This window comes from Hyperoodon ampullatus (genome assembly GCF_949752795.1).
Source record: "Hyperoodon ampullatus genome assembly, chromosome: 1".
Lineage (NCBI taxonomy): Eukaryota > Metazoa > Chordata > Mammalia > Artiodactyla > Ziphiidae > Hyperoodon > Hyperoodon ampullatus.
Genome location: NC_136914.1, coordinates 71,818,565 through 71,843,169, shown reverse-complemented (window position 1 = coordinate 71,843,169; position 24,605 = coordinate 71,818,565). Strand labels below are relative to the sequence as shown.

At 40.7% G+C, this 24,605-nt stretch overlaps 1 protein-coding gene across 2 annotated transcripts in view; it reads right to left on the bottom strand.

Moving 5' to 3' along the window:
- STIM2 (stromal interaction molecule 2) overlaps positions 1–19,366 on the bottom strand; it is a gene marked incomplete at both ends in the record, with an annotated part of 172,147 nt that extends 152,781 nt beyond the window's left edge. For both annotated transcript variants that reach the window (XM_079704871.1, XM_079704870.1), the window contains one exon: positions 18,961–19,366. In XM_079704871.1, coding sequence (XP_079560997.1) covers positions 18,961–19,366 — 406 coding nt within the window. The remainder of the gene's footprint in view (positions 1–18,960) is intronic.
- Positions 19,367–24,605: the final 5,239 nt, after the last annotated feature.

The following is a 24,605-nucleotide window of genomic DNA, read 5'->3' as shown; positions in this document are numbered from 1 at the left end:
GTTTGTTTACATTATACCTTTTTCCAAAGAAAGGGAAAAGGAGACTTATTTTCAATACTGCAAATGTATAACAAGCACTTGTAATAAAAATTCTAAAAGATATTTTTAGTAAATGCAGGAACGCTCCTAGATAAGCTACCATAGTCATTTCCATTTAAAAAAAAATACACAGAAATCTGAGGCAGTTCCATAGACTAACAACAAACTATCAGAAAGAAAAATTAAGGAACCATTCCCATTTACAATTGCATCAAAAAGAATAAAATACCTAGGAATAAATCTACCTAAGAAGGTAAAAGATTTGTACTTGAAAAACTGTAAGACACTGATGAAAGAAACTGAAGACAATAAAAACAGATGGAAAGGTATACTGTGTTCATGGACTGAAAGAATTAACATTGTTAAAATGACCATACTACCCAAGGCAATCTACAGATTCATTGCAATCTCTATCAAAACCAAGGGCAGGGCTTCCCTGGTGGTGCAGTGGTTGAGAATCTGCCTACTAATGCAGGGGACACGGGTCCGAGCCCTGGTCTGGGAGGATCCCACATGCAGCGGAGCAACTAGGCCCGTGAGCCACAACTACTGAGCCTGCGCATCTGGAGCCTGTGCTCCGCAACAAGAGAGGCCATGATAGTGAGAAGCCTGCGCACCGCAATGAAGAGTGGCCCCCACTTGCCACAACTAGAGAAAGCTCTCGCACAGAAACGATGACCCAACACAGCAAAAATAAATAAATTACTAAAACTCCTACCCCCAACTTTAAAAACAAAACAAAACAAAAAAAAAAACCAAGGGCATTTTTCACAGAATTAGAACAAATAGTTTTAATATGTGTATGGAGGGACTTCCCTGGTGGTCCAGAGGTTGGAAATCCACCTTCCAATGCAGGGGACACAGGTTTGATCCCTGGTCAGGGAACTATGATCCCACATGCCGCGAGGCAACTAAGCCCATGTACTGCAACTACTGAGCCCATGCGCTCTAGAGCCTGCACGCCACAACTAGAGAGCCCATGCACCACAACTAGAGACAAGTCCATGCACCACAACGAAGAGCCGACGCGCCACAATGAAAGATCCCATGCGCCGCAACTAAGACCCAACGCGGCAAAATAAATTTTAAAAAAATAGATATATTTTTATATGTGTATGGAAACACACAGAGCCAAAACAATCTTGAGAAAGAACAGAGCTGGAGGAATCACGCTACCTGACTTCAGACTCTACTACAAAGCCACAGTAATTAAGACAAACGGAACAGAACAGAGAGCCTGGAAATAAATCCACGCACTTATGGTCAATTAATCTACGACAAAGGAGGCAAGAACATGCAATGAAGAAAAGACAGTCTCTCCAATAAGTAGTGCTGGGAAAACTAGACAGCTACATGTAAAAAATGAAATTAGAACATTCTCTAACACCATATACAAAAATAAGCTCAAAATGGATTAAATACCTAAGTGTAAGACCAGAAACCACAAAAATTCTAGAAGAAAACATAGGTAGAAAACTCTTGGACATAAATCGTAGCAATAATTTTTGGCTCTGTATCCTAAAGCAAAGGAAATAAAACCAAAAATAATCAAATGGGACCAAATCAAACTAAAAAGCTTTTGCCCAGCAAAGGAAAGCACTGACAAAACAAACAGATAACCTACTGAATGGGAGAAAATATTTTCAAAAGATATGACCAATAAGTGGTTAATACCCAACATATATTAACAGCTCATACAATTCAACATGAAAAAAGCAAACAACCGAATTAAAAAATGGGCAGAAGACCTGAACAGACATTTTTCCAGAGAAGACATGCAGATGGCCAACAGGCATATGAAAAGATGCTCAACATCATGAATCATCAGAGAAATACAAATTAAAACTATAATGAGATATCACCTCATTGTAAATGAGGTATCTATTAAGAATGGCTATCCATCCGCGGCTAACAGCGTGGACTCCAGAGACAGGCATGAGATGCTAAGGCTGCTGCTGCCGCCACCAAGAAGCCTGTGTGCGAGCACAGGTCACTATCCACACTGCCCCTCCCGGGAGCCTGTGCAGCCCACCACTGCCAGGGTCCCGGGATCCAGGGACAACTTCCCGGGAGAACGCACGGCACGCCCCAGGCTGGTGCAATGTCACGCCGGTCTCTGCCACCACAGGCTCACCCCACCCGCCGTAACCCTGCCTCCCCCCAGCCTGAGTGAGCCAGAGCCCCTGGATCAGCGGCTCCTTTAACCCCGTCCTGTCTGAGCAAAGAACAGATGCCCTAAGGCGACCTACACGCAGAGGCGGGTCCAAATCCAAAGCTGAGCCCCGGGAGCTGTGCGAACAAAGAAGAGAAAGGGAAATCTCTCCTAGCAGCCTCAGGAGCAGCGGATTAAATCTCCACAATCAGCTTGATGTACCTGCATCTGTGGAATACCTGAATAGAGAACGGATCATCCCAAATTGAGGAGGTGGACTTTGAGAGCAAGACCTATTATTTCTTCCCCTTTTCCGCTTTTTGTGAGTGTGTATGTATATGCTTCTGTGTGAGATTTTGTCTCTATAATAGCTTTGCTTTCACCATTTGTCCTAGGGTTCTACACGTCCGGGGTTTTTTGTTTGTTTGTTTGTTTGTTTGTTTTTACTTAAAAAAAATTTTTTTTTCTTAATAATTATTTTGTATTTTAATAACTTTATTTTCCCCTTCCTTCCTTCCTTTCTCTCTTTCTTTCTCTCTTTCTGTCTTTCTTTCTTTCTTATTTTTCTCCCTTTTATTCTGAGCCATGTGGCTGAAAGGCTCTTGGTGCTGCAGCCAGGAGTCAGTGTTGTGCCTCTGAGGTGGGAGAGCCAACTTCAGGACACTGGTTCACAAGAGAACTCCCAGCTCCACGTAATGTCAAACAACGAAAATCTCCCAGAGATCTCCATCTCAACACCAACACCCAGCTTCACTCAACAACCAGCAAGCTACAGTGCTGGACACCCTTTGCCAAGCAAAGAGCAAGACAGGAACACAACCCCACCCATTAGCAGAGAAGCTGCCTAAAATCATAATAAGTCCACAAACACCCCAAAACACACCGCCAGACGTGGACCTGCCCACCACAAAGACAAGATCCAGCCTCATCCACCAGAACACAGGCACTAGTCCCCTCCACCAGGAAGCCTACACAACCCACTGAACCAACTGTAGCCACTGGGGACAGACACCAAAAATAACGGGAACTACGAACCTGCAGCCTGCAAAAAGGAGACCCCAAACACAGTAGGATAAGCAAAATGAGAAGACAGAAAAACACACAGCAGATGAAGGAGCAAGATAAAAACCGACCAGACCTAACAAATGAAGAGGAAATAGGCAATCTACCTGAAAAAGAATTCAGAATAATGATAGTAAAGATGATCCAAAATCTTGGAAATAGAATAGACAAAATGCAAGAAACAGTTAACAAGGACCTAGAAGAACTAAAGATGAAACAAGCAACAATGAACAACACAATAAATGAAATTAAAAATACTCTAGAAGGGATCAATAGCAGAATAACTAAGGCAGAAGAACGCATAAGTGACCTGGAAGATAAAATAGTGGAAATAACTACTGCAGAGCAGAATAAAGAAGAAAGAATGAAAAGAACTGAGGACAGTCTCAGAGACCTCTGGGACAACATGAAATACACCAACACTCGAATTATAGGGGTTCCAGAAGAAGAAGAGAAAAAGAAAGGGACTGAGAAAATATTTGAAGAGATTATAGTTGAAAACTTCCCTAATATGGGAAAGGAAATAGTTAATCAAGTCCAGGAAGCACAGAGACTCCCATACAGGATAAATCCAAGGAGAAACACACCAAGACACATATTAATCAAACTGTCAAAAATTAAATACAAAGAAAACATGTTAAAAGCAGCAAGGGAAAAACAACAAATAACACACAAGGGAATCCCCATAAGGTTAACACCTGATCTTTCAGGAGAAACTCTGAAAGCCAGAAGGGAGTGTCAGAACATATTTAAAGAGATGAAGGAGAAAAACCTACAACCAAGATTACTCTACCCAGCAAGGATCTCATTCAGATTTGATGGAGAAATTAAAACATTTACAGACAAGCAAAAGCTGAGAGAGTTCAGCACCACCAAACCAGCTTTACAACAAATGCTAAAGGATCTTCTCTAGGCAAGAAACACGAGAGAAGGAAAAGACATACAATAACAAGCCCAAAACAATTAAGAAAATGGGAATAGGAACATACATATCGATAATTACCTTAAATGTAAATGGACTGAATGCTCCCACCAAAAGACACAGACTGGCTGAATGGATACAAAAACAAGATGCATAGATATGCTGTCTACAAGAGACCCACTTCAGACCCAGAGAAACATACACACTGAAAGTGAGGGGATGGAAAAAGATATTCCATGCAAATGGAAACCAAAAGAAAGCTGGAGTAGCAATTCTCATATCAGACAAAATAGACTTTAAAATAAAGACTATTAGAAGAGACAAAGGAGGACACTACATAATGATGAAGGGATCCATCCAAGAAGAAGATATAACAATTGTAAATATTGTAAATATTTATGCACCCAACAAAGGAGCACCTCAATACATAAGGCAAATACTAACAGCCATAAAAGGGGAAATCGACAGTAACACATTCATAGTAGGGGACTTTAACACCTCACTTTCACCAATGGACAGATCATCCAAAATGAAAATAAATAAGGAAACACAAGCTTTAAATGATACATTAAACAAGATGGACTTAATGGATATTTATAGGACATTCCATCCAAAAACAACAGAATACACATTTTTCTCAAGTGCTCATGGAACATTCTCCAGGATAGATACTATCTTGGGTCACAAATCAAGCCTTGGTAAATTTAAGAAAATTGAAGTTGTATCAAGTATCTTTTCCGACCACAACGCTATGAGACTAGATATAAATTACAGGAAAAGATCTGTAAAAAATACAAACACATGGAGGCTAAACAATACACGACCTAAAAACTAAGTGATCACTGAAGAAATCAAAGAGGAAATCAAAAAATACCTAGAAACAAATGACAATGGAGACACGACGACCCAAAACCTGTGGGATGCAACAAAAGCAGTTCTAAGAGGGAAATTTATAGCAATACAATCCTACCTTAAGAAACAGGAAACATCTCGAATAAACAACCTAACTCTGCACCTAAAGCAATTAGAGAAAGAAAAACAAAAAAAACCCAAAGTTAGCAGAAGGAAAGAAATCATAAAGATCAGATCAGAAATAAATGAAAAAGAAATGAAGGAAACGATAGCAAAGTTCAATAAAACTAAAAGCTGGTTCTTTAAGAAGATAAACAAAATTGATAAACCATTAGCCAGATTCCTCAAGAAAAAAAGGGAGAAGACTCAAATCAGCAGAATTAGAAATGAAAAAGGATAAGTAACAACTGACACTGCAGAAATACAAAAGATCATGAGAGATTACTACAAGCAACTCTATGCCAAGAAAATGGACAACCTGGAAGAAATGGACAAATTCTTAGAAATGCACAACCTGCCAAGACTGAATCAGGAAGAAATAGAAAATATGAACAGACCAATCACAAGCACTGAAATTGAAACTGTGATTAAAAATCTTCCAACAAACAAAAGCCTAGGACCAGATGGCTTCACAGGTGAATTCTATCAAACATTTAGAGAAGTGCTAACACCTATCCTTCTCAAACTCTTCCAAAATAGAGCAGAGGGAGGAACACTCCCAAACTCATTCTACGAGGCCACCATCACACTGATACCAAAACCAGACAAGGATGTCACAAAGAAAGAAAACTACAGGCCAATATCACTGATGAACATAGATGCAAAAATCCTCAATAAAATACTAGCAAACAGAATCCAACAGCATATTAAAAGGATCATACACCATGATCAAGGGGGGTTTATTCCAGGAATGCAAGGATTCCTCAATATACGCAAATCAATCAATGTGATACACCATATTAACAAATTGAAGGAGAAAAACCATATGGTCATCTCAATAGATGTATAGAAAGCTTTTGACAAAATTCAACACCCATTTATGATAAAAACCCTCCAGAAAGTAGGCATAGAGGGAAATTTCCTCAACATAATAAAGGCCATATATGTCAAACCCACAGCCAATATCGTCCTCAATGGTGAAAAACTGAAAGCATTTCCACTAAGATCAGGAACAAGACAAGGTTGCCCACTCTCACCACTCTTACTCAACATAGTTTTGGAAGATTTAGCCACAGCAATCAGAGAAGAAAAGGAAATAAAAGGAATCCAAATCAGGAAAGAAGAAGTAAAGCTGCCACTGTTTGCAGATGACATGATACTCTACATAGAGAATCCTAAAGATGCTACCAGAAAACTAATAGAGCTAATCAATGAATTTGGTAAAGTACCAGGATACAAAATTAATGAACAAAAATCTCTAGCATTCCTATACACTAATGATGAAAAATCTGAAAGTGAAATCAAGAAAGCACTCCCATTTCCATTGCAACAAAAAGAATAAAATATCTAGGAATAAACCTACCTAAGGAGACAAAAGACCTGTATGCAGAAAATTGTAAGACACTGATGAAAGAAATTAAAGATGATACAAATAGATGGAGAGGTATACCATGTTCTTGGATAGGAAGAATCAACATTGTGAAAATGAATATACGACCCAAAGCAATCTACAGATACAATGCAATCCCTATCAAACTACCACTGGCATTTTTCACAGAACTAGAACAAAAAATTTCACAATTTGCATGGAAACACAAAAGACCCTGAATAGACAAAGCAATCTTGAGAACGAAAAACGGAGCTGGAGGAATCAGGCTCCCTGACTTCAGACTATACTACAAAGCTACAGTAATTAAGACAGTGTGGTACTGGCATAAAAACAGAAAGATAGATCAGTGGATCAGGATAGAAAGCCCAGAGATAAACCCACGCACATATGGCCAACTTATCTTTGATAAAGGAGGCAGGAATGTACAGTGGAGAAAGGACAGCCTCTTCAATAAGTGGTGCTGGGAAAACTGGACAGGGACATGTAAAAGTATGAGATTAGATCATTCCCTAACACCATACACAAAAATAAGCTCAAAATGGATTAAAGACCTAAATGTAAGGCCAGAAACTATCAAACTCTTAGAGGAAAACATAGGTAGAACACTCTATGACATAAATCACAGCAAGATCCTTTTGGACCCACCTCCTAGAGAAATGGAACTAAAAACAAAGATAAACAAATGGGACCTAATGAAACTTCAAAGCTTTTGCACAGCAAAGGAAACCATAAACAAGACCAAAAGACAACCCTCAGAATGGGAGAAAATATTTGCAAATGAAGCAACTGACAAAGGATTAATCTCCAAAATTTATAAACAGCTCATGCAGCTCAATAGCAAAAAAACAAACAACCCAATCCAAAAATGGGCAGAAGACTTAAATAGGCATTTCTCCAAAGAAGATATACAGACTGCCAACAAACACATGAAAGAATGCTCAACATCATTAATCATTAGAGAAATGCAAATCAAAACTACAATGAGATATCACCTCACACCAGTCAGAATGGCCATCATCAAGAAATCTACAAACAATAAATGCTGGAGAGGGTGTGGAGAAAAGGGAACACTCTTGCACTGCTGGTGGGAATGTGAATTGGTACAGCCACTATGGAGAACAGTATGGAGGTTCCTTAAAAAACTAAAAATAGAACTACCATATGACCCAGCAATCCCACTACTAGGCATATACCCTGAGAAGACCATAATTCAAAAAGAGACATGTACCAAAATGTTCATTGCAGCTCTATGCACAATAGCCCGGAGCTGGAAACAACCTAAGTGTCCATCATCGGATGAATGGATAAAGAAGATGTGGCACATATATACAATGGAATATTACTCAGCCATAAAAAGGAACGAAACTGAGCTATTTGTAATGAGGTGGATAGACCTAGAGTCTGTCATACAGAGTGAAGTAAGTCAGAAAGAGAAAGACAAATACCGTATGCTAACACATATATATGGAATTAAAAAAAAAAAAATGTCATAAAGAACCTAGGGGTAAAACGGGAATAAAGACACAGACCTACTTGAGAACGGACTTGAGGATATGGGGAGGGTGAAGGGTAAGCTATGACAAAGTGAGAGAGAGGCATGGACATATATACACTACCAAACGTAAGGTGGATAGATAGTGGGAAGCAGCCGCAGAGCACAGGGAGATCAGCTCGGTGCTTTGTGACCGCCTGGAGGGGTGGGATAGGGAGGGTGGGAGGGAGGGAGACGCAATAGGGAAGGGATGTGGGAACAGATGTGTATGTATGACTGATTCACTTTGTTATAAAGCAGAAACTAATAAAAAATAAATTAATTAATTTTTAAAAAAAAAATGAATATACTACCCAAAGCAATCTACAGATACAATGCAATCCCTATCAAACTACCACTGGCATTTTTCACAGAACTAGAACAAAAAATTTCACAATTTGCATGGAAACACAAAAGACCCTGAATAGACAAAGCAATCTTGAGAACGAAAAACAGAGCTGGAGGAATCAGGCTCCCTGACTTCAGACTATACTACAAAGCTACAGTAATCAAGACAGTGTGGTACTGGTATAAAAACAGAAAGATAGATCAATGGAACAGGATAGAAAGCCCAGAGATAAACCCACGCACATATGGTCAACTTATCTTTGATAAAGGAGGCAGGAATGTACAGTGGAGAAAGGACAGCCTCTTCAATAAGTGGTGCTGGGAAAACTGGACAGGGACATGTAAAAGTATGAGATTAGATCATTCCCTAACACCATACACAAAAATAAGCTCAAAATGGATTAAAGACCTAAATGTAAGGCCAGAAACTATCAAACTCTTAGAGGAAAACATAGGCAGAACACTCTATGACATAAATCACAGCAAGATCCTTTTGGACCCACCTCCTAGAGAAATGGAAATAAAAACAAAGATAAACAAATGGGACCTAATGAAACTTCAAAGCTTTTTCACAGCAAAGGAAACCATAAACAAGACCAAAAGACAACCCTCAGAATGGGAGAAAATATTTGCAAATGAAGCAACTGACAAAGGATTAATCTCCAAAATTTACAAGCAGCTCATGTAGCTGCTCAATAACAAAAAATCAAACAACCCAATCCAAAAATGGGCAGGAGACCTAAATAGACATTTATCCAAAGAAGATGGACAGACTGCCAACAAACACATGAAAGAATGCTCAACATCATTAATCATTAGAGAAATGCAAATCAAAGCTACAATGAGATATCATCTCACACTGGTCAGAATGGCCATCATCAAAAAATCTAGAAACAATAAATGCTGGAGAGGGTGCGAAGAAAAGGGAACACTCTTGCACTGCTAGTGGGAATGTGAATTGGTACAGCCACTATGGAGAAGAGTATGGAGGTTCCTTAAAAAACTACAAATAGAACTACCATATGACCCAGCAATCCCACTACTGGGCATATGCCCTGAGAAAACCATAATTCAAAAAGAGTCATGGGGCTTCTCTGGTGGTGCAGTGATTGAGAGTCCGCCTGCCGATGCAGGGGACACGGGTTCGTGCCCCAGTCCGGGAAGATCCCACATGCCGTGGAGCGGCTGGGCCCGTGAGCCATGGCTGCTGAGCCTGCGCGTCCGGAGCCTATGTTCCACAACGGGAGAGACCACAACGGTGAGAGGCCCGCGTACCAAAAAAAAAAAAAAAAAAAAAAAAAAAGAGTCATGTACCAAAATGTTCATTGCAGCTCTATTTACAATAGCCAGGAGATGGAAACAACCTAAGTGGCCATCATCGGATGAATGGATAAAGAAGATGTGGCACATATATACAATGGAATATTACTCAGCCATAAAAAGAAACAAAATTGAGTTATTTGTAGTGAGGTGGATGGACCTAGAGTCTGTCATACAGAGTGAAGTAAGTCAGAAAGAGAAAGACAAATACTGTATGCTAACACATATATATGGAATCTAGGGGAAAAAAATGTCATGAAGAACCTAGTGGTAAGACAGGAATAAAGACACAGACCTACTAGAGAATGGACTTGAGGATATGGGGAGGGGGAAGGGTAAGCTGTGACAAAGTGAGAGAGTGGCATGGACATATATACACTACCAAACGTAACATAGATAGCTAGTGGGAAGCAGCCACATAGCACAGGGAGATCAGCTCGGTGCTTTGTGACCACCTAGACGGGTGGGATACGGAGGGTGGGAGGGAGGGAGATGCAAGAGGTAAGAGATACAGCAACATATGTATATGTATAACTGATTCACTTTGTTATAAAGCAGAAACTAACACAGCATTGTAAAGCAATTATATTTCAATAAAGATGTTAAAAAAAAAGGCTATCATCAAGAAGAACACAAATAACAAATGTTGGTGAGGACATAGAGAAAAGGGAACCCTCGCACACTGTTGGTAGGAATGCAAACTGATGCAGCCACTGTGGAAAACAGTATGGAGATTTCTCAAAAAAACTAAAAACAGAACTACCGTATGACCCAGAAATTCCACTCCTGGGTATATATCCCCAAAAAAGGAGAACACTAATTTGAAAAGGTACATGTGCCCCAATGTTCACAGCAGCATTATTTACAATTGCCAAGAAAGATATGGAAGGAATCTAAGTGTCCATCAACAGATGAATGGATAAAGAAGATGTGGTGTGTATGTATGCGTGTGTACACACACACACACACACAAACACACATGCAATGGAATACCACTCAGCCATAAAAAAAGAATGAAATTTTGCCATTTGTAACAACATGAATGGTCTTGGAGGGTATTATGCTAAGTGAAATAAGTCAGAGAAGGACAAATACTGTATGATATCACTTATATGTGGAATTTTAAAAAACAAAATTAGTGAATATAACAAAACAAGAAAGACTCACAGATATAGAGAACTAGTGGTTACCAGTGGGGAGATGGAAGGGGGAAGGGGCAAGATAGGGGTGGGGAATTAAGAGGTACAAACTATTATGTATAAAATAAGCTACAAGGATACACAGGGAATACAGCCACTATTTTATAATAACTATAAATGGAGTATAACCTTTGAAAATTGTGAATCACTGTTGTACACCTGAAACATATATAATATTGTATATCATCTATAACCTCAATTTTTTTCAATGATATTTATACATTTTTAAAATTATGTAATCCACTCTCTAGCAATTTTCAAGTTTATATTGTTCTTGCTACAATAAAAATGGTCAATTTTTATATTCCCAGTTCTTTGCATCATTCTGACACAAAACAGTCATTAAAAAATGTTCAAAACTATATGCATACACACACATTCACTGAAGTCTGACTTTCTCACTTTTAGCCTCTGGGGTTTTTAGGATCCATTTCGACCGACCTAGAACCAAATACTGGATGCACACTGCAAGGTATACTTTAAAAAGCAAATTCAAGAAACAGCAAAGGATACCTGTACCACAGCTGGACAAAGATCTGGAGTAGCTTTTTTTTTAATTTGGTACACAGAAATACAGAAGAAGGATATCAAGGATTAACACAGTCTGAATGTTTGTGACAAAGTAGAAAGAACAGATGAAGATGACAGAGCAGGAAAAGAGGAAAAATTACATACTTGTCATTAATGGAAAAATTAAAAGTTTTATTGCTGGAGACTAGGAATAAAGAAGAAGGGGAACTAAGATTATCTATTACTCAACATCATATATTTTTGAAAGGAAAGAAAAACAATAGTGCAAAGAAAACATGAGTGCAATAACATGGACCCGTACACTGTGCTGAATAGCAGGAAAAAATTTCAAGTAAGGATTTTAAAACCTTTTTCACTTATTGAGAATCACTTAAACAATTATGAATCACTTTCATTACTCTGGGGGTTTGTGATGAGGTTTCTTACTATTTTTTAATTACCTAAATAAGATACTCACTTCAAATATTTTCAAAATTTAAAAACCAGTTTTTACTTAATTCAGTAAAATCTTCTTTGACATTTTCAGTTCCATATAATGTCAAGTTTAGGAAAATCAAAGAGAGGTAGAGAAAGTGCAAATGACTAGAGGAAAAATAGTAAGTTACAGAGGCCAAGATCCAGGCACACAAAAAGATAAATTCATTTGCAAGAACACTGGGACAGATACAGGCACTTGAGTTCTGAAATGAACTAGTCCAAGTAAACTGTGTTCGTCATACTCTGGTTCCCTGGTCCTGGGGTGGGGGGTGGGGGTGGTTAGCACTATCTTAAGAAAACACTGAAAAGTCACTATTAAACATTCTAAAGCTAATCTTAGCCTTAATCCTAAAGTTGTTTCACTTTAGACGAGATGGCTGATAAAGCCTAACAGAAAGGAAATTACTCTCAGGACTGCAGCCATGATGGTTGTGCAGTATCACCTCAAGGGCCAAATGAAATAAAGCCAAAAGTCAAATCAATCTTTGGCTTGGGGTTCCCCACCCCCAATTCAGAACTTTCCTAGTAATGAAGTTCTCTGAGGAGGAAATGTTCAGGTAGACTAGAGGAACACAGACTGAGGACACAGGCTTAGGGGAGAATCAACCTTAAATCTGCAACAATGAAACCAGTCAAGGAGAATAGTTACTGATGGTAGGATTAGAAAGTGTCAAGATGGACTGAATATCTAATATCTACTAATATAAAGATCTAGAAGGATAAGGAAAGGAACAAATCATTTAGATTTGGCATTTGAAATCATCTACAGATCAAGTGTGAAATTCACACAATGAAATTCAAAAGTTAATTTTGAAACAAATAATATATCAGTACTCTGAGACACCGTTATTCAAATGGCGGCTGGCGGGGAGTTCAACCCTGAGACATTGTAATGTTAGTTCAATCTGGAAACAGTTATCCTTTGTTAAGGAATAAACATGCATTTTTAAATATGGAATACTAAAAAGTTTCATATAAACAGTTTGTAAATCATCACATAAGTCCAATCATATAAAAAATAGTAATTTTTTAATTAAATAGGCACATTTGAAATAAAGACGCTCTACAACAAAGTATTCCTTCTTGCCTATTTTCAAGGACTTGTACCAATTTAAGTCATTTTACAAACTCTAGGAGTTTAAAGGTTTAAAGGCAATTTTTATTTCTTAGACTTTATATAAAGAGATTCCTTTCTAATCTAACCATAAAGGAAATTTTATAAAATTTCCTCTAAACATTTTCATAGCCACTGTATCTTTTAAACTTTCAAGACCTCCACTTCTATACAGCTTACTAATTGGCCTCTTTATTTATCTCTCTTATCTCCTCACTTCCATCCATCTAGACTTAGCTTTTCAAACACTGAGGTCATGTCACTCCCATGTTTAAAAACCACAGGGCTTCTCAACCCCTGACAGGATAATAGATTTAGAACTCTAAGTTCATGAACAAAACATTCTGAAAGGTCAAAATACCTTTTTAAGCCTTTCATTTGACCTTAAAATTTAAAGTAAACTTACATTTTCCATAACTTGTGCATGTTTAATATTGTTAAATGTTTTAAATTACTATTAAATATTTAATGTTTGCTTTCAAAATAATCTAGTAAAATGAATATGCCAAGAAAATGTATCACAACTTTCCTGTGGCTTTCCATACTCCCCAGCACATGGCCGAGTACCCCAGTTTTAGATGTGCTGACATTTTGATACACAGGGAATAAACTAGGGAATATTAAAGCTTTTGATAATTTGGCCAAACCTTCTTTCTCCTTGCATTTCTGCCACTCTACATACAACCTATGCTTAACTCTAAAGAAAACTATTAACTTATTCCTTATTCTTGCATACGCTTCCTCCTTGAAAGCCTTTTCACTCATCTCCACAACAAGTCCTATCTATACATCAAGGTCCAGCTCAAACCCAACCCTCCTCCAAGTAATAGTCTCTAGTAGTCTTTCTTTCTCCAACATTTTTAGGTCTGTTATTGTTAATCACAGTCTATCTCATTATTATGTCTAGTTGTGTGTATAAGGAAGCATACAACATACCAGCTAAGAATCAAAGCTTTGGAATCAGAGAAACACAGGTCAATATCCGACTCTGCTATTTACTAAATGTAACCTTGGACAAGTTACTTAAGATCATCCTGCATCAGTTTCCTCATCTCTTACATGAAAAAAGCAACTATCTAACAGAATTAATCTCACAATCAAAAACAGTGATGTATATAAAGCACTTAGCACAATACTGACTGCCAGTAATAGTTTAATAAATATACCTATTATTCCCAATAGGCAGACCCATGTCTTAGTCTCTTTTGTATTTTTTCCCATTTGTACTACATGGTATTCGGCATATGCTTAATAATTGCTTGGTTGATGAAATCTGATCAATTCAGAAGTAATCTCCTAGGTAGGTCTTAATAAGGTAAGGTCCAAATTCTGGCGAATATCAAAAAATGGCTTGCTAATCATATTATTAGCTGTTAATTTTAACATTAGCTTAATGAGTTCAAACTTTAGCTACCTTATACACAAACATAGATCTCCATGCATCATTCCGAAAATGTTCCACACTGCATTATTATCAATGAGTAGGGCAATATCCAAAATACTTGATACAGTTACTCAAAAGTCTAAATTAATCTAAAAACATTAGCATGTATCCAATCACAAAGCAAGCCTTTAGCAAATTAAAGAATTCCTGTGTGGATCCTATTGTTAAAATTAATCTAAATCCTGAACCCAGTTTTCCAGTTGGCCCTCTGAGTTTTTCCTGTGTCAGGGGATTCCCAACAGAGACCACTCAGTTCTGCCATAGCATTCTCAAAAAGAGGACCAAGGGATGCAATGTTTCCAGACCAATAAGATTACTACCAATTCTTAAATGGTCAGAATAGACTAGATCAAAAGGGATACGAGTATATTCTTTAATTCTGTAGTCAGCAACAGGAAAAAGAAAAAACAACCTAGAGCAATGACCAAAGACTAGTAAAGAAAGGGACTGGTATGGGACTTCCCTGTCAGTCTAGTGGTTAAGACTTTGCTTTCCAATACAGGGGGTGCAGGTTCGATCCCTGGTCAGGGAGCTAAAATCCCACATGCCTCACGGCCAAAAAACTAAAACAGAAGCAATGTTGTAACAAATTCAATAAAGACTTTCAAAATGGTCCACATCAAAAAAAAAAAAATTTTTTTTTTTTAAAAAGAAAGGGACTGGTAAATGATAACTATGGGAAAGGAAAAAAAAGGAATACAGCAGAAGACCTAGCCATCAAAAGGCAGCTTCAGGAAATCCTAAGCTAAATTCAAAAGAGTAACTTCACAAAAGGTGGAAAAACATTTTCTAACACTATGTGAAGTACACTACGAATTTAACTATTGTCACAATGAAAACATTAACACGTGCAAATTCACAAAATATTACTCAAAGTAACATATATATGACAAAATATACGTATTTTGTCAGAATAAATAATTGTGTTCTACAAACATGCGATATATTTATGTATATGTGTATGTCTATTGCATATATGTGTGCCCTTTCATAAGATATTTCTCAGGGACCATATCTGGATGAGATCAATCACTGCCTACTGGGATCAATTCATTGACTCTGAATCTGTTAGGCAAAAAAGAAAAAAAAAGTGATGTTTTGAATTATTCAAACACTGCTTTAGATTATAATCAACAAGCACTCAATCACCAATCCCTAACTTGCTTTAAATTTCAATCACTTTGAAAGTAAGAACCCTAAATATAAATGTGTTGTTATTATTAAATTAAATTATTAAATTATTATTAAAGTTTTATATATCAATATATACACACACATATATATATATAACTTAAGCCCTTACTACACAGCATTGTAAATAGTTAATGGTTTCACCTTATCAAAACATTTGCACACACTGAATCCTGAAAAGGTAATATAAAAAAAGAAAAGGAAATATAAACCAATATTCTGATGACAATGGGCCTGTTTATTTTGATGTGACATAGTCTCTCTCTTTAAAACAACACCTGCTTGCTCAAAACTAAGCATGTAATAGATGATTTAAAGGCAATTTATTCTTAAAATACACTAAACCTCTAAAGTAAAACTCTTGAGAGGCAAACTTCAGTGGAAAAGACTGTTTTCTAGATTTTACTAGTAAGAGGGAAACTCTTATGAAGTTCCTAAAGGTAAGTATTTAAAATACTAATCTGAAGAGAAAAAGAGAAGATAAAATGACTTTGGTTGTCATTTTCAGAGCTATTAAGAATTCACAGTTAAATGACATCTTTAATACAGAGCCAGAGAGAACAATTCTCTCAAAATTCTTACAAGAATTTTCCATTTTCAACATTCACATGAAGCTCAGTTTCATTACTGAAACTCTCTATTCCATTTCTATCCATTAACACTGCCTAGATTATGATAACACAGTATTTTTTAAGTTCAGTCTATGGTTCTACTTCCTGAAGTGTACAACAGCAATAACTAATTACGTTCTGGGTTTAGCACAACATTTACAAATGGAAACCACAAAAGAAAGCACTATTCATACAATCAGAATAGGAAGGAGCCCCATACTGACCATATAATTCAAAGAAATTTTCAGTATGCTCTGTTGACTGTATTTACATAAACTTATTAAAATGACACAATTTAACTTGTATACTGTGTAATTTGATTATCTTAAATTTCAAGTGATTTACATAATTCAAAAAATCAATATTCAGGCTTCCCTGGTGGCACAGTGGTTAAGAATCCGCCTGCCAATGCAAGGGACATGGGTGCGAGCCCTGGTCCGGGAAGATTCCACATGCCACGGAGCAACTAAGCCCGTGCACCACAACTACTGAGCCTGTGCTCTAGAGCCCGCAAGCCACAACTACTGAAGCCCATGCACCTAGAGCCCGTGCTACACAACAAGAGAAGCCACCACAATGAGAAGCCCGCGCACCGCAACTCACCGCAACTAAAGAAAAGCCCGTGAGCACAAAGAAGACCCAACGCAGCCAAAAATAAAAATAAATTTATTTATTTTTAAAAATCAAGATTCTAACAAAGGGAAAGAATATTAAGAATATTAAAAATAAATTCCAGGGTCAATATTATTTTAGTAAACTTATTTTAAAGCACTACAGCACAAACTAATTTTGTGTGATATATCAGACTTTTCATCCAATAAGAATCACCTTTCCTTTTTCACAATACCATAAATAACTCAGAGGAATTTAAATCTTCAAAAGGAAGGATTATAAACAGTTTATTAAAATAAAATTCGATCTTAAGTAATTTTCTTGACCTAATCTACATGATATACAACATACTGTTAGTGGTGAATACTACATTTCTCGAATCATGTGCCCTTTTAGCAACTACATATTGATAAAACACTAGCCAATTATTTATTAACCAAACTTTTCTGCTCAAGAAACCAAGAGCCACACTCCTATAGCTTCTAGAAACCCAAGTAATTCTGCTCCTTCCCTTCGTGCATGAGGCATTAAACCTTCACATTACAGTTTTATCTTGCTACTTTCCCAATAATCACTGTAAGACTATTCAAGCATAAAGCTATCCAATCTATCCTCTCACTCAAACTCTATTACACTCCTAATACTGATCATTCTGTAATCGTTTTATCAAAATTACCCAGTGCTAAGTCTGATGTTTCAATTTCCACTTAAAGGGCTTAATATACTTCAGGGTAAAGCAAGTTAAATATTCCTATCATTATATTCCATACACTACAACTTTCAAAGAACTTGGAAAGTTTACCAACACCCTCCTCTCTACAATAGTAAACATCCTGTCATAGAACCCAGTGAATAGTTGCTTTGCTCTAAAGAACAGACCTCCTGAGCTCCACTCACAGCAGCTGTTAGCAACTTTGAAACGCCTGTTGGACTATCACTTTGGTTAAATTAATGATGGGTCATCTTGTTCCACTTTACTCTTCCCTTTTTAGTCTTGCAATTATGCAGAAAATCTACAAAGTACTTTTAAAAATAAAGTACAAAAAAAAAGCTTAGTTTAAACTCCACTACTTTTCCAAAAGAAATCATTTCAAGATCCTTACATCATTACTTAAACCAAAACCTATCAGTAGTACATGACAATGGAAAGCTTTAAAAGGATTCAATTTTCTACCTCACCTTACCACATATGTTCGCCAGTTTTCAATAATTTCAAGAACGTTCCATATTTTTTAAAAGTGCTGTTGCAGTCTATCAGAACTGTGCTGCTCAAATACGAGCACCGAATATCCTGCACTTGGTAAATTTTCGGTATATTCCTGGTAACCTGCTCAGCTTTCTGCACCCTTTGCACCCAGTGATGCTCCCACCAGCAAATACTATCTATCCATCCTTTAAAACGGTCTTCTCCCCACTCCTCAAAAAGTCCACATTAGACTTAGAGGTTTCCGCATACTAATAAGGAACCACTAAATACCACTAGGTATGACTCTCAAAGAATCCTCTCCAGCAGCCTCCCCTGGGACACTGTGCTCACCGGGTCTCAACCTGTGAGACTCGCTGCCAGCTGCCTTTGCAACAGCAGCACCAAAGGCGGACTCAATACCGCATTGCTGCTGCTGACTTCTTCTAGCAGCTTCAAAAAAAAAAAAAAAAAAAAAAAATCAGTCCAGTACCCTGCAGACCCTGCTGGCTCTTCTGCAGCACGGAAGAGAAACCACCGCATTGCTAAGCGTGGAACACCGGAGAGCAGATTTAAGGGCGGGGAAGCGACTGCCGTCGAGAGGCTTTGACGAGGGCGGGGTATCAAGGGGGAGAGGGAAGGCGTCCGGAGTGCAGCGCCCAAGCAGCTGCCAGGGCGCTGGCGTCTGGGCACCCGGCTGGGCATCGCGCACTGACGAGGGCCGTCGAATAGCAGGCGCCGGGCAGGGGGCGCGGGCCCCTCCCGGGGATGGGGGTCCCGCAGCGCCCGGCCGAGCCCCGCCCGCCGCCCTCCCGGCCCTCACCTGTCATGAGCGCCGGGCTGTCGCCCCCCGCCGCGGCGGGAGAGGAGGCGGCCGCCGCGGCAGAGCCCGCCGCCCGCCGTCCGCGGAGGTGCCTGGGCACCAGCTCGCATCCGTCCGCCGCGCCTGCCACCAGCAGCCCGAGGACCAGCAGCGCAGCCCAGCGCCGCCGCCGCAGCCAGCCCGAGGCCGGGCCGGGCGTCGTGGCGGGATGAGGACGCGGAGGAGGAGCGGGGGGAAAGCGCGGCGGCGCCCCGGCCGCCAGCCACTCGCCCGCTTCGCGAGGCGCCGCCGCCTCCTGCGACTCCTCGGGCCGCCCCCGCCGCCTCAGACGCGAGCTCCTGTCGGGCTCCAGCCTGGTCCCGTCGGCACCGGCGGCCTCTGGAGCTCGGGTCCCGGCTGCGTTCATTGGTTTCGGTTATTTAAAAAAAAAAAAAAAAAAGGTGAGGAGCAAAAGGTACGTCGTCTTCAGGCCGCGCGCGACACTCGCGCTGCTGCGGCAACAAGACTGGGATCCGCTGCTCTGGCGCCTCCAAACACCAGTCCCAGCGCCCGCGCCGCCGCCGCCGCCGCCGCCGCCGCGGCGCATCCCCCCGCCCCCTCCGGCCCGCGCCCGTCGTAGTACCACGCTCGGCCCGGACGCCTCCTCCCCTCACACATTCGCTCGCATACCAGTCCCCCGCCTCCTTCAGCCCCTCCACTGCGCAGGCGCGACGGGGCTGCATTGGGCCTGCGCGGCACCCGAGCCCCGCCCCCGGGGGCGTTCCGGGTAGGACGAGAGCCGTGGGGTGGTTTCCAAGGCTTTCGCTGAGCGGCGAAGATAGGGGGTGGGGAGGAAGGCGGACGTGCCCCCTTCCCCCATTCACATCCCCCTCCCCCATTCACGCCCCCACCGCGATTGAGGCGGTGGGGGAGGGGGAGCGGGAACCGGAACCAAGGGGACGGGGAGAAGAGTACGGACATCCGAAATCGTTTGGGCGACTTTTAACCGTGCAGATGGCAGCAAAAATAATTGCATGGGTCAAACCTTGTAATCGGAAACAGCGGCGTCTCCAGAATTTCGGTATAGGTGGGGCTTACAAGAGGCTAGCAGTTTGGAAGTGGAGGTCATAGCGTTTTACTTACTTACCAAAGACTTAAAGCTCTTGCTAAGTGCCAGTGTGCCAGGCAATGTCCTAAGCGCTTTACAGATTTACATATTGTAACTCTAAAAGTTAGGTGGTGATATCGTTTTCATCCCCATTTTACAAAAGAGGAAACTAAGGCTGAGAAACGTTGTTATTTGCCCCCAGTTTCCACAGCTAAAAAATGGGAGACGGTGCCAGATTTAGCGCCACTAAACGTAAATATTGAAAAGGATTTGGTCTAGCCTCTACTCTCCTATGTTCAAACATTACCTGAACTCATCACCTCCCTAACCACACCCCACCCCAAGGAGTCTTTGCTGTCAGCTGAATAGGTTGACAGAAAAACGGTGTTTCAGATTTCATTTGGCTTCACGTACCTCAGAAGAAGCACTCCACACACACACACACACACACACATACACACACACACACACACACTCTCCAGAGGCACAAAGTTGTTTTGCAGATAGGGTTAAGCACAAAGGTCCTGTTTGTTATTGGGTTTCTGTTGTTGGGTTAGGGTTTTGATTTGGTTTTTTATTGGTTTGTTTTCTCAAGTCAAGAAGATACTCAAATTACACAATCTCCCAAATAAGTTCTTAGGCAGTCTGACCAACATAACCATGAATGTCACTGACTGTGGAAGGACAGATGCACACTTCAGAAAAGAACTAAGAATTTCTTTGAGGCTAATCAATCTATCAACAATGATTTCTTGACAGACTTCTTGGGGACACGGTGTTTAGGTGGCAATTCTTTATAAGGCATCAGGGAGATTATATTTCCCCTGCTGAAAGGCACAGCAATCAAGTCATATATTTGCTGAATGTCCTCCAAAAGGAGATAATTGTGCTAGAGGGCCAGAAAAATATAAAGAAATAGCAGGCTTGTTTTCTGCTCTCCAGAAGGCAACATTTCATTCAACATTAACTGAGTGCCTAGCATGTGCCAGGAAGAGTACTTAGCAGTGGGGATTCAAGGGTGTATAAGAGAGACACTTGCAAAAGTCAAGTCAGTGCAGAGATATAAGACAGAGAACACCGTCCCTGCCTGGGGAATCTTACAATCTTGCTTAGCAGATAAAATTTACACCCATTAAACAATTAGAGGCTAATACAAGGTAGTAGTTAATCAGTTGTTAAATTGGGCAGAGCAAGCTGTTACTGCTGTTTCAATAGCAGTATGAAACCAGGAACAAATTAACAAATCACTGGGTCCAAGCTTCTTTAAACAAAGATGATATGGGCTTTTTTTCTTTCTTTCTTTTAAAGATAGATGTTGGCACTGAGATGGTACTGGATTGGGGCTTATGATTGTTTATTCTTCTCACTACTGGAGCCACAAAGGAGTTACAGAGGTAGAAGAACCTGCAAGCACTAAAGAGACCTCTCTCAGGCAGGCCAGGGTTCAGCAAGACATCCTCCATCTCCTATCATCTTTGTCACGGGTACCAAAGTTTCCGGCTGTTAAATGGGTGGCCAGAATGCATCTTCTTGCTGAACAGAGGAATAGTTATCACTGTGCATCGAGCAGAAATCTAGGTGCAGAAAAGAGAAAGTCCCTTGCTTTGGAATACAAGCCTATCTCTAGAATTACAGATGCTACAATTTGCAAGCCAAACGTAAAGACAAGGTTCCAGTTGAAGCAATCGCTTCCTTTTCTTCTCAGGTTTCCTGTTCCACCTCCAAGCCTTTGCTTTCCCTTTTCTTACCTCCAACCAAATCCTATTCAAAATCCACTTTGACCCCTTTTCCCTGACACCTATCTACTCCTATAGCCTGATTTATACCTTTTAACGTCTAAACCTCACGATTTACCATTTATTTACAGAATGTCTTTGTCTAATTTTCACCCATTCATGACTTCAAGCGTCTGATAGGCAGCAGTGAGTTTTGGAATCAGACAAACCTGGTGGCAAGAGCAACTCCACGATATTTCAGCTGCGCGACCTGTAGACAAGCTAATCTGTCCTAGGTTTCCAAAGGAGAAACTGGGGACCACGTAATAAACCCGCCTCACAGGGTTGTTGGTGGCGGCGGGAGACTGAAATAACAGGTCAGCCATTGAGCGATGCCCGGCACACAGATACGTAGTCATCCCAAGGGAGAACTGGCCCCAGGCTCTGGGCGTGTATTCTAAGCGTGTTCCTGGCTTAGGAAAATTGCATCGCACTTTGCGCGGTGGATTGATTTCATCTTCCGAGAAATCCCTAATTCTGTGGGGCGCCCAGCACAGACGCACACTAGGATCCGTCCACCCGGGCCCTCTCCATCCCAGAGGCAAATCCGCCCTTCTGAAGAGTCTGCCTCCTTCCGCATCACCTTTTTCCCCCCCTTCTCCCCGGCAGCAAGCACAACCCGCAACACCCCACCCGCCCCAACCCGGAGAACCGGATCTGGTCCCTCGAGTGAGGCCAGCAGCGCGCCTGCGCCGCCCGGCAGCCTCGCGCATGCCCGCTGTCTCCTGCCGCTTTCCCCAGGTGCGCGAGCTCTCAGACTCCCGCGGTTCCGGGACGCCTCGCGCGGTTGCCCTCCCGGCTTCCGGCTCCCCCTCCGTGGGCGGCGCGTCCTTGCACCCGGCAGCCAGGCGATGACGTTGTGATGCGGGAGGGCCGTGGGTGGGCGTGGAGCGAGAGCAGGGGTGGGGGTGGAGAAGTGGGGAGCTCCAGCCTGTGGTTAACCGAGAGAGGCTTTGTCTTGCGACTCGCACCGCCCACGGAATTTCTCCGGTCCGCTTGTGACCTGGAGGGCGGTTGCGAGTAGGATTTCTCACCTTAGACTTCGTATTCCTGGAATATCGGGGGCTGACTGAACATCATCCATCCGAGAGCCCGCTTCATTTGCTCATCCTGGTTAAGCCCCTTGGAGAAATGCAAAGAGCTCCCTTTGGTGGAAGCACCGTTGCGTACCAGCCCTTCTATGTTTTCCCACTGACTCCCCACACTAGCTTGCAAGGGAATCGAGGCCCCGAGAACTTTGGAAACACGTCCAAAGTGATACTGCTTATACGATGGTTCCAGTATCTGATCAGTGAAGCCTCCGCGTATAAATATGGCCCTCAAATTGTTGAATAAATTAAAGCACTAAAAAAAAAGTGACACATTGGGAGTAACTCATTAGCAAGATTCCTTCTTCCTAAAGCCAATAAGGCATGGAATATTACTCACCTAATCCAGGGAAGGTGGTAAACCTCATACCATCTTTCTGCTTGAGTGGAGAAAGGAAGTATCCTAAAAGGTGTCGTGCATCCAGAGTAGGAAATAAAAAACTAAGAATTTTTAATGTATTAACATAACTTTTTTAAAAAGCCACCCATCAGAGCAAAAGCAAGTCAACTTTGCCCACCAAAGCTATGGGAGTCAGCAGACTCTGGGGTCATTTCTATTATTAAACATGTTGGCTCTGGTACTGCTTAATCTGAGGTGTTACATGAGTAATAATGATCATGTAGTATCTGCTAAGTGCAAAAGCAGTAGGAGTTGACAGTTCCTGTAAAAAAAAAAAAAAGGAGTGGAATTTTGTTGGAGATAAAAGAAGAGATATTCATAACTGAAAATGATGAGAGAATGAGAATTGCTTCATTTGCACACAGATGACTTCCTTGGATAGTACTGACAATTCTGAAGATAAAAAGGCAAATTATGCAACAGGTAAAACATGATACACCTATGCTCTTGACAGCAAGAGACTGGAAAAGTGATTGATGGAATGGAAAAACCTTGGAATTTGATGCAAGAGATAAGCTTCTAAGTCAGATGGCTACTACCCTAATCTGAAGTCAGTTAAGACCAAGTATTTGTTCTAGAACTAAAGCTTAGGATGGTAAATTTTTTGTTTTCCAGCAAAGTGGGGTTCCATGGGCTCAAAGCACTAATCAAATGTTCATAACACCTGTGAGTTACAGGGCACAAATATGCTAAAGTGTTCCTTTCAATACTTGAAGAGATTATCTAGGAGGAAATTATCTACCCTCAATTTCAAAGTACAGTAAGTCCCCTACATACGAGCCTTCAAGTTGCGAACTTTCGATGATGCGAACTCACGTTCCATCAACGTCAGGCGTGAGTGAAATTGCATCTTGCCCTCCGTCTCCTATTGCTGATGATCCTTCAGCTCTACCATCTCCCACCTCCTCTCCTTCCACCAGTCAGTAACTCTTCTTTCCTGTTCACTCGATGCCAGCCCCTGTATGCCATCAGTTGTACTGTACTACCGTACTATTCAAGGTACTGTAGGATTTTAAATGTTTTCTTTATTTTTTGTGTTTGTTTTTTATGTATTATTTGTGTGAAAAGTATTATAAACCTATTACAGTACAGTACTATATAGTTGATTGTGTTAATTGGGTACCTAGGCTAATTTTGTTGGACTTACAAATTGGGCTTATGAACGCGCTCTCAAAATGGAACTCGCTCATATGAAGGGGACTTACTATATACAAAACATGTCTATTTTAGGAAAAGATGCCATACAACATATGTGAGCAAGGACATTTCAAAGTTTCAAAGGGTTTTGAAGTTTT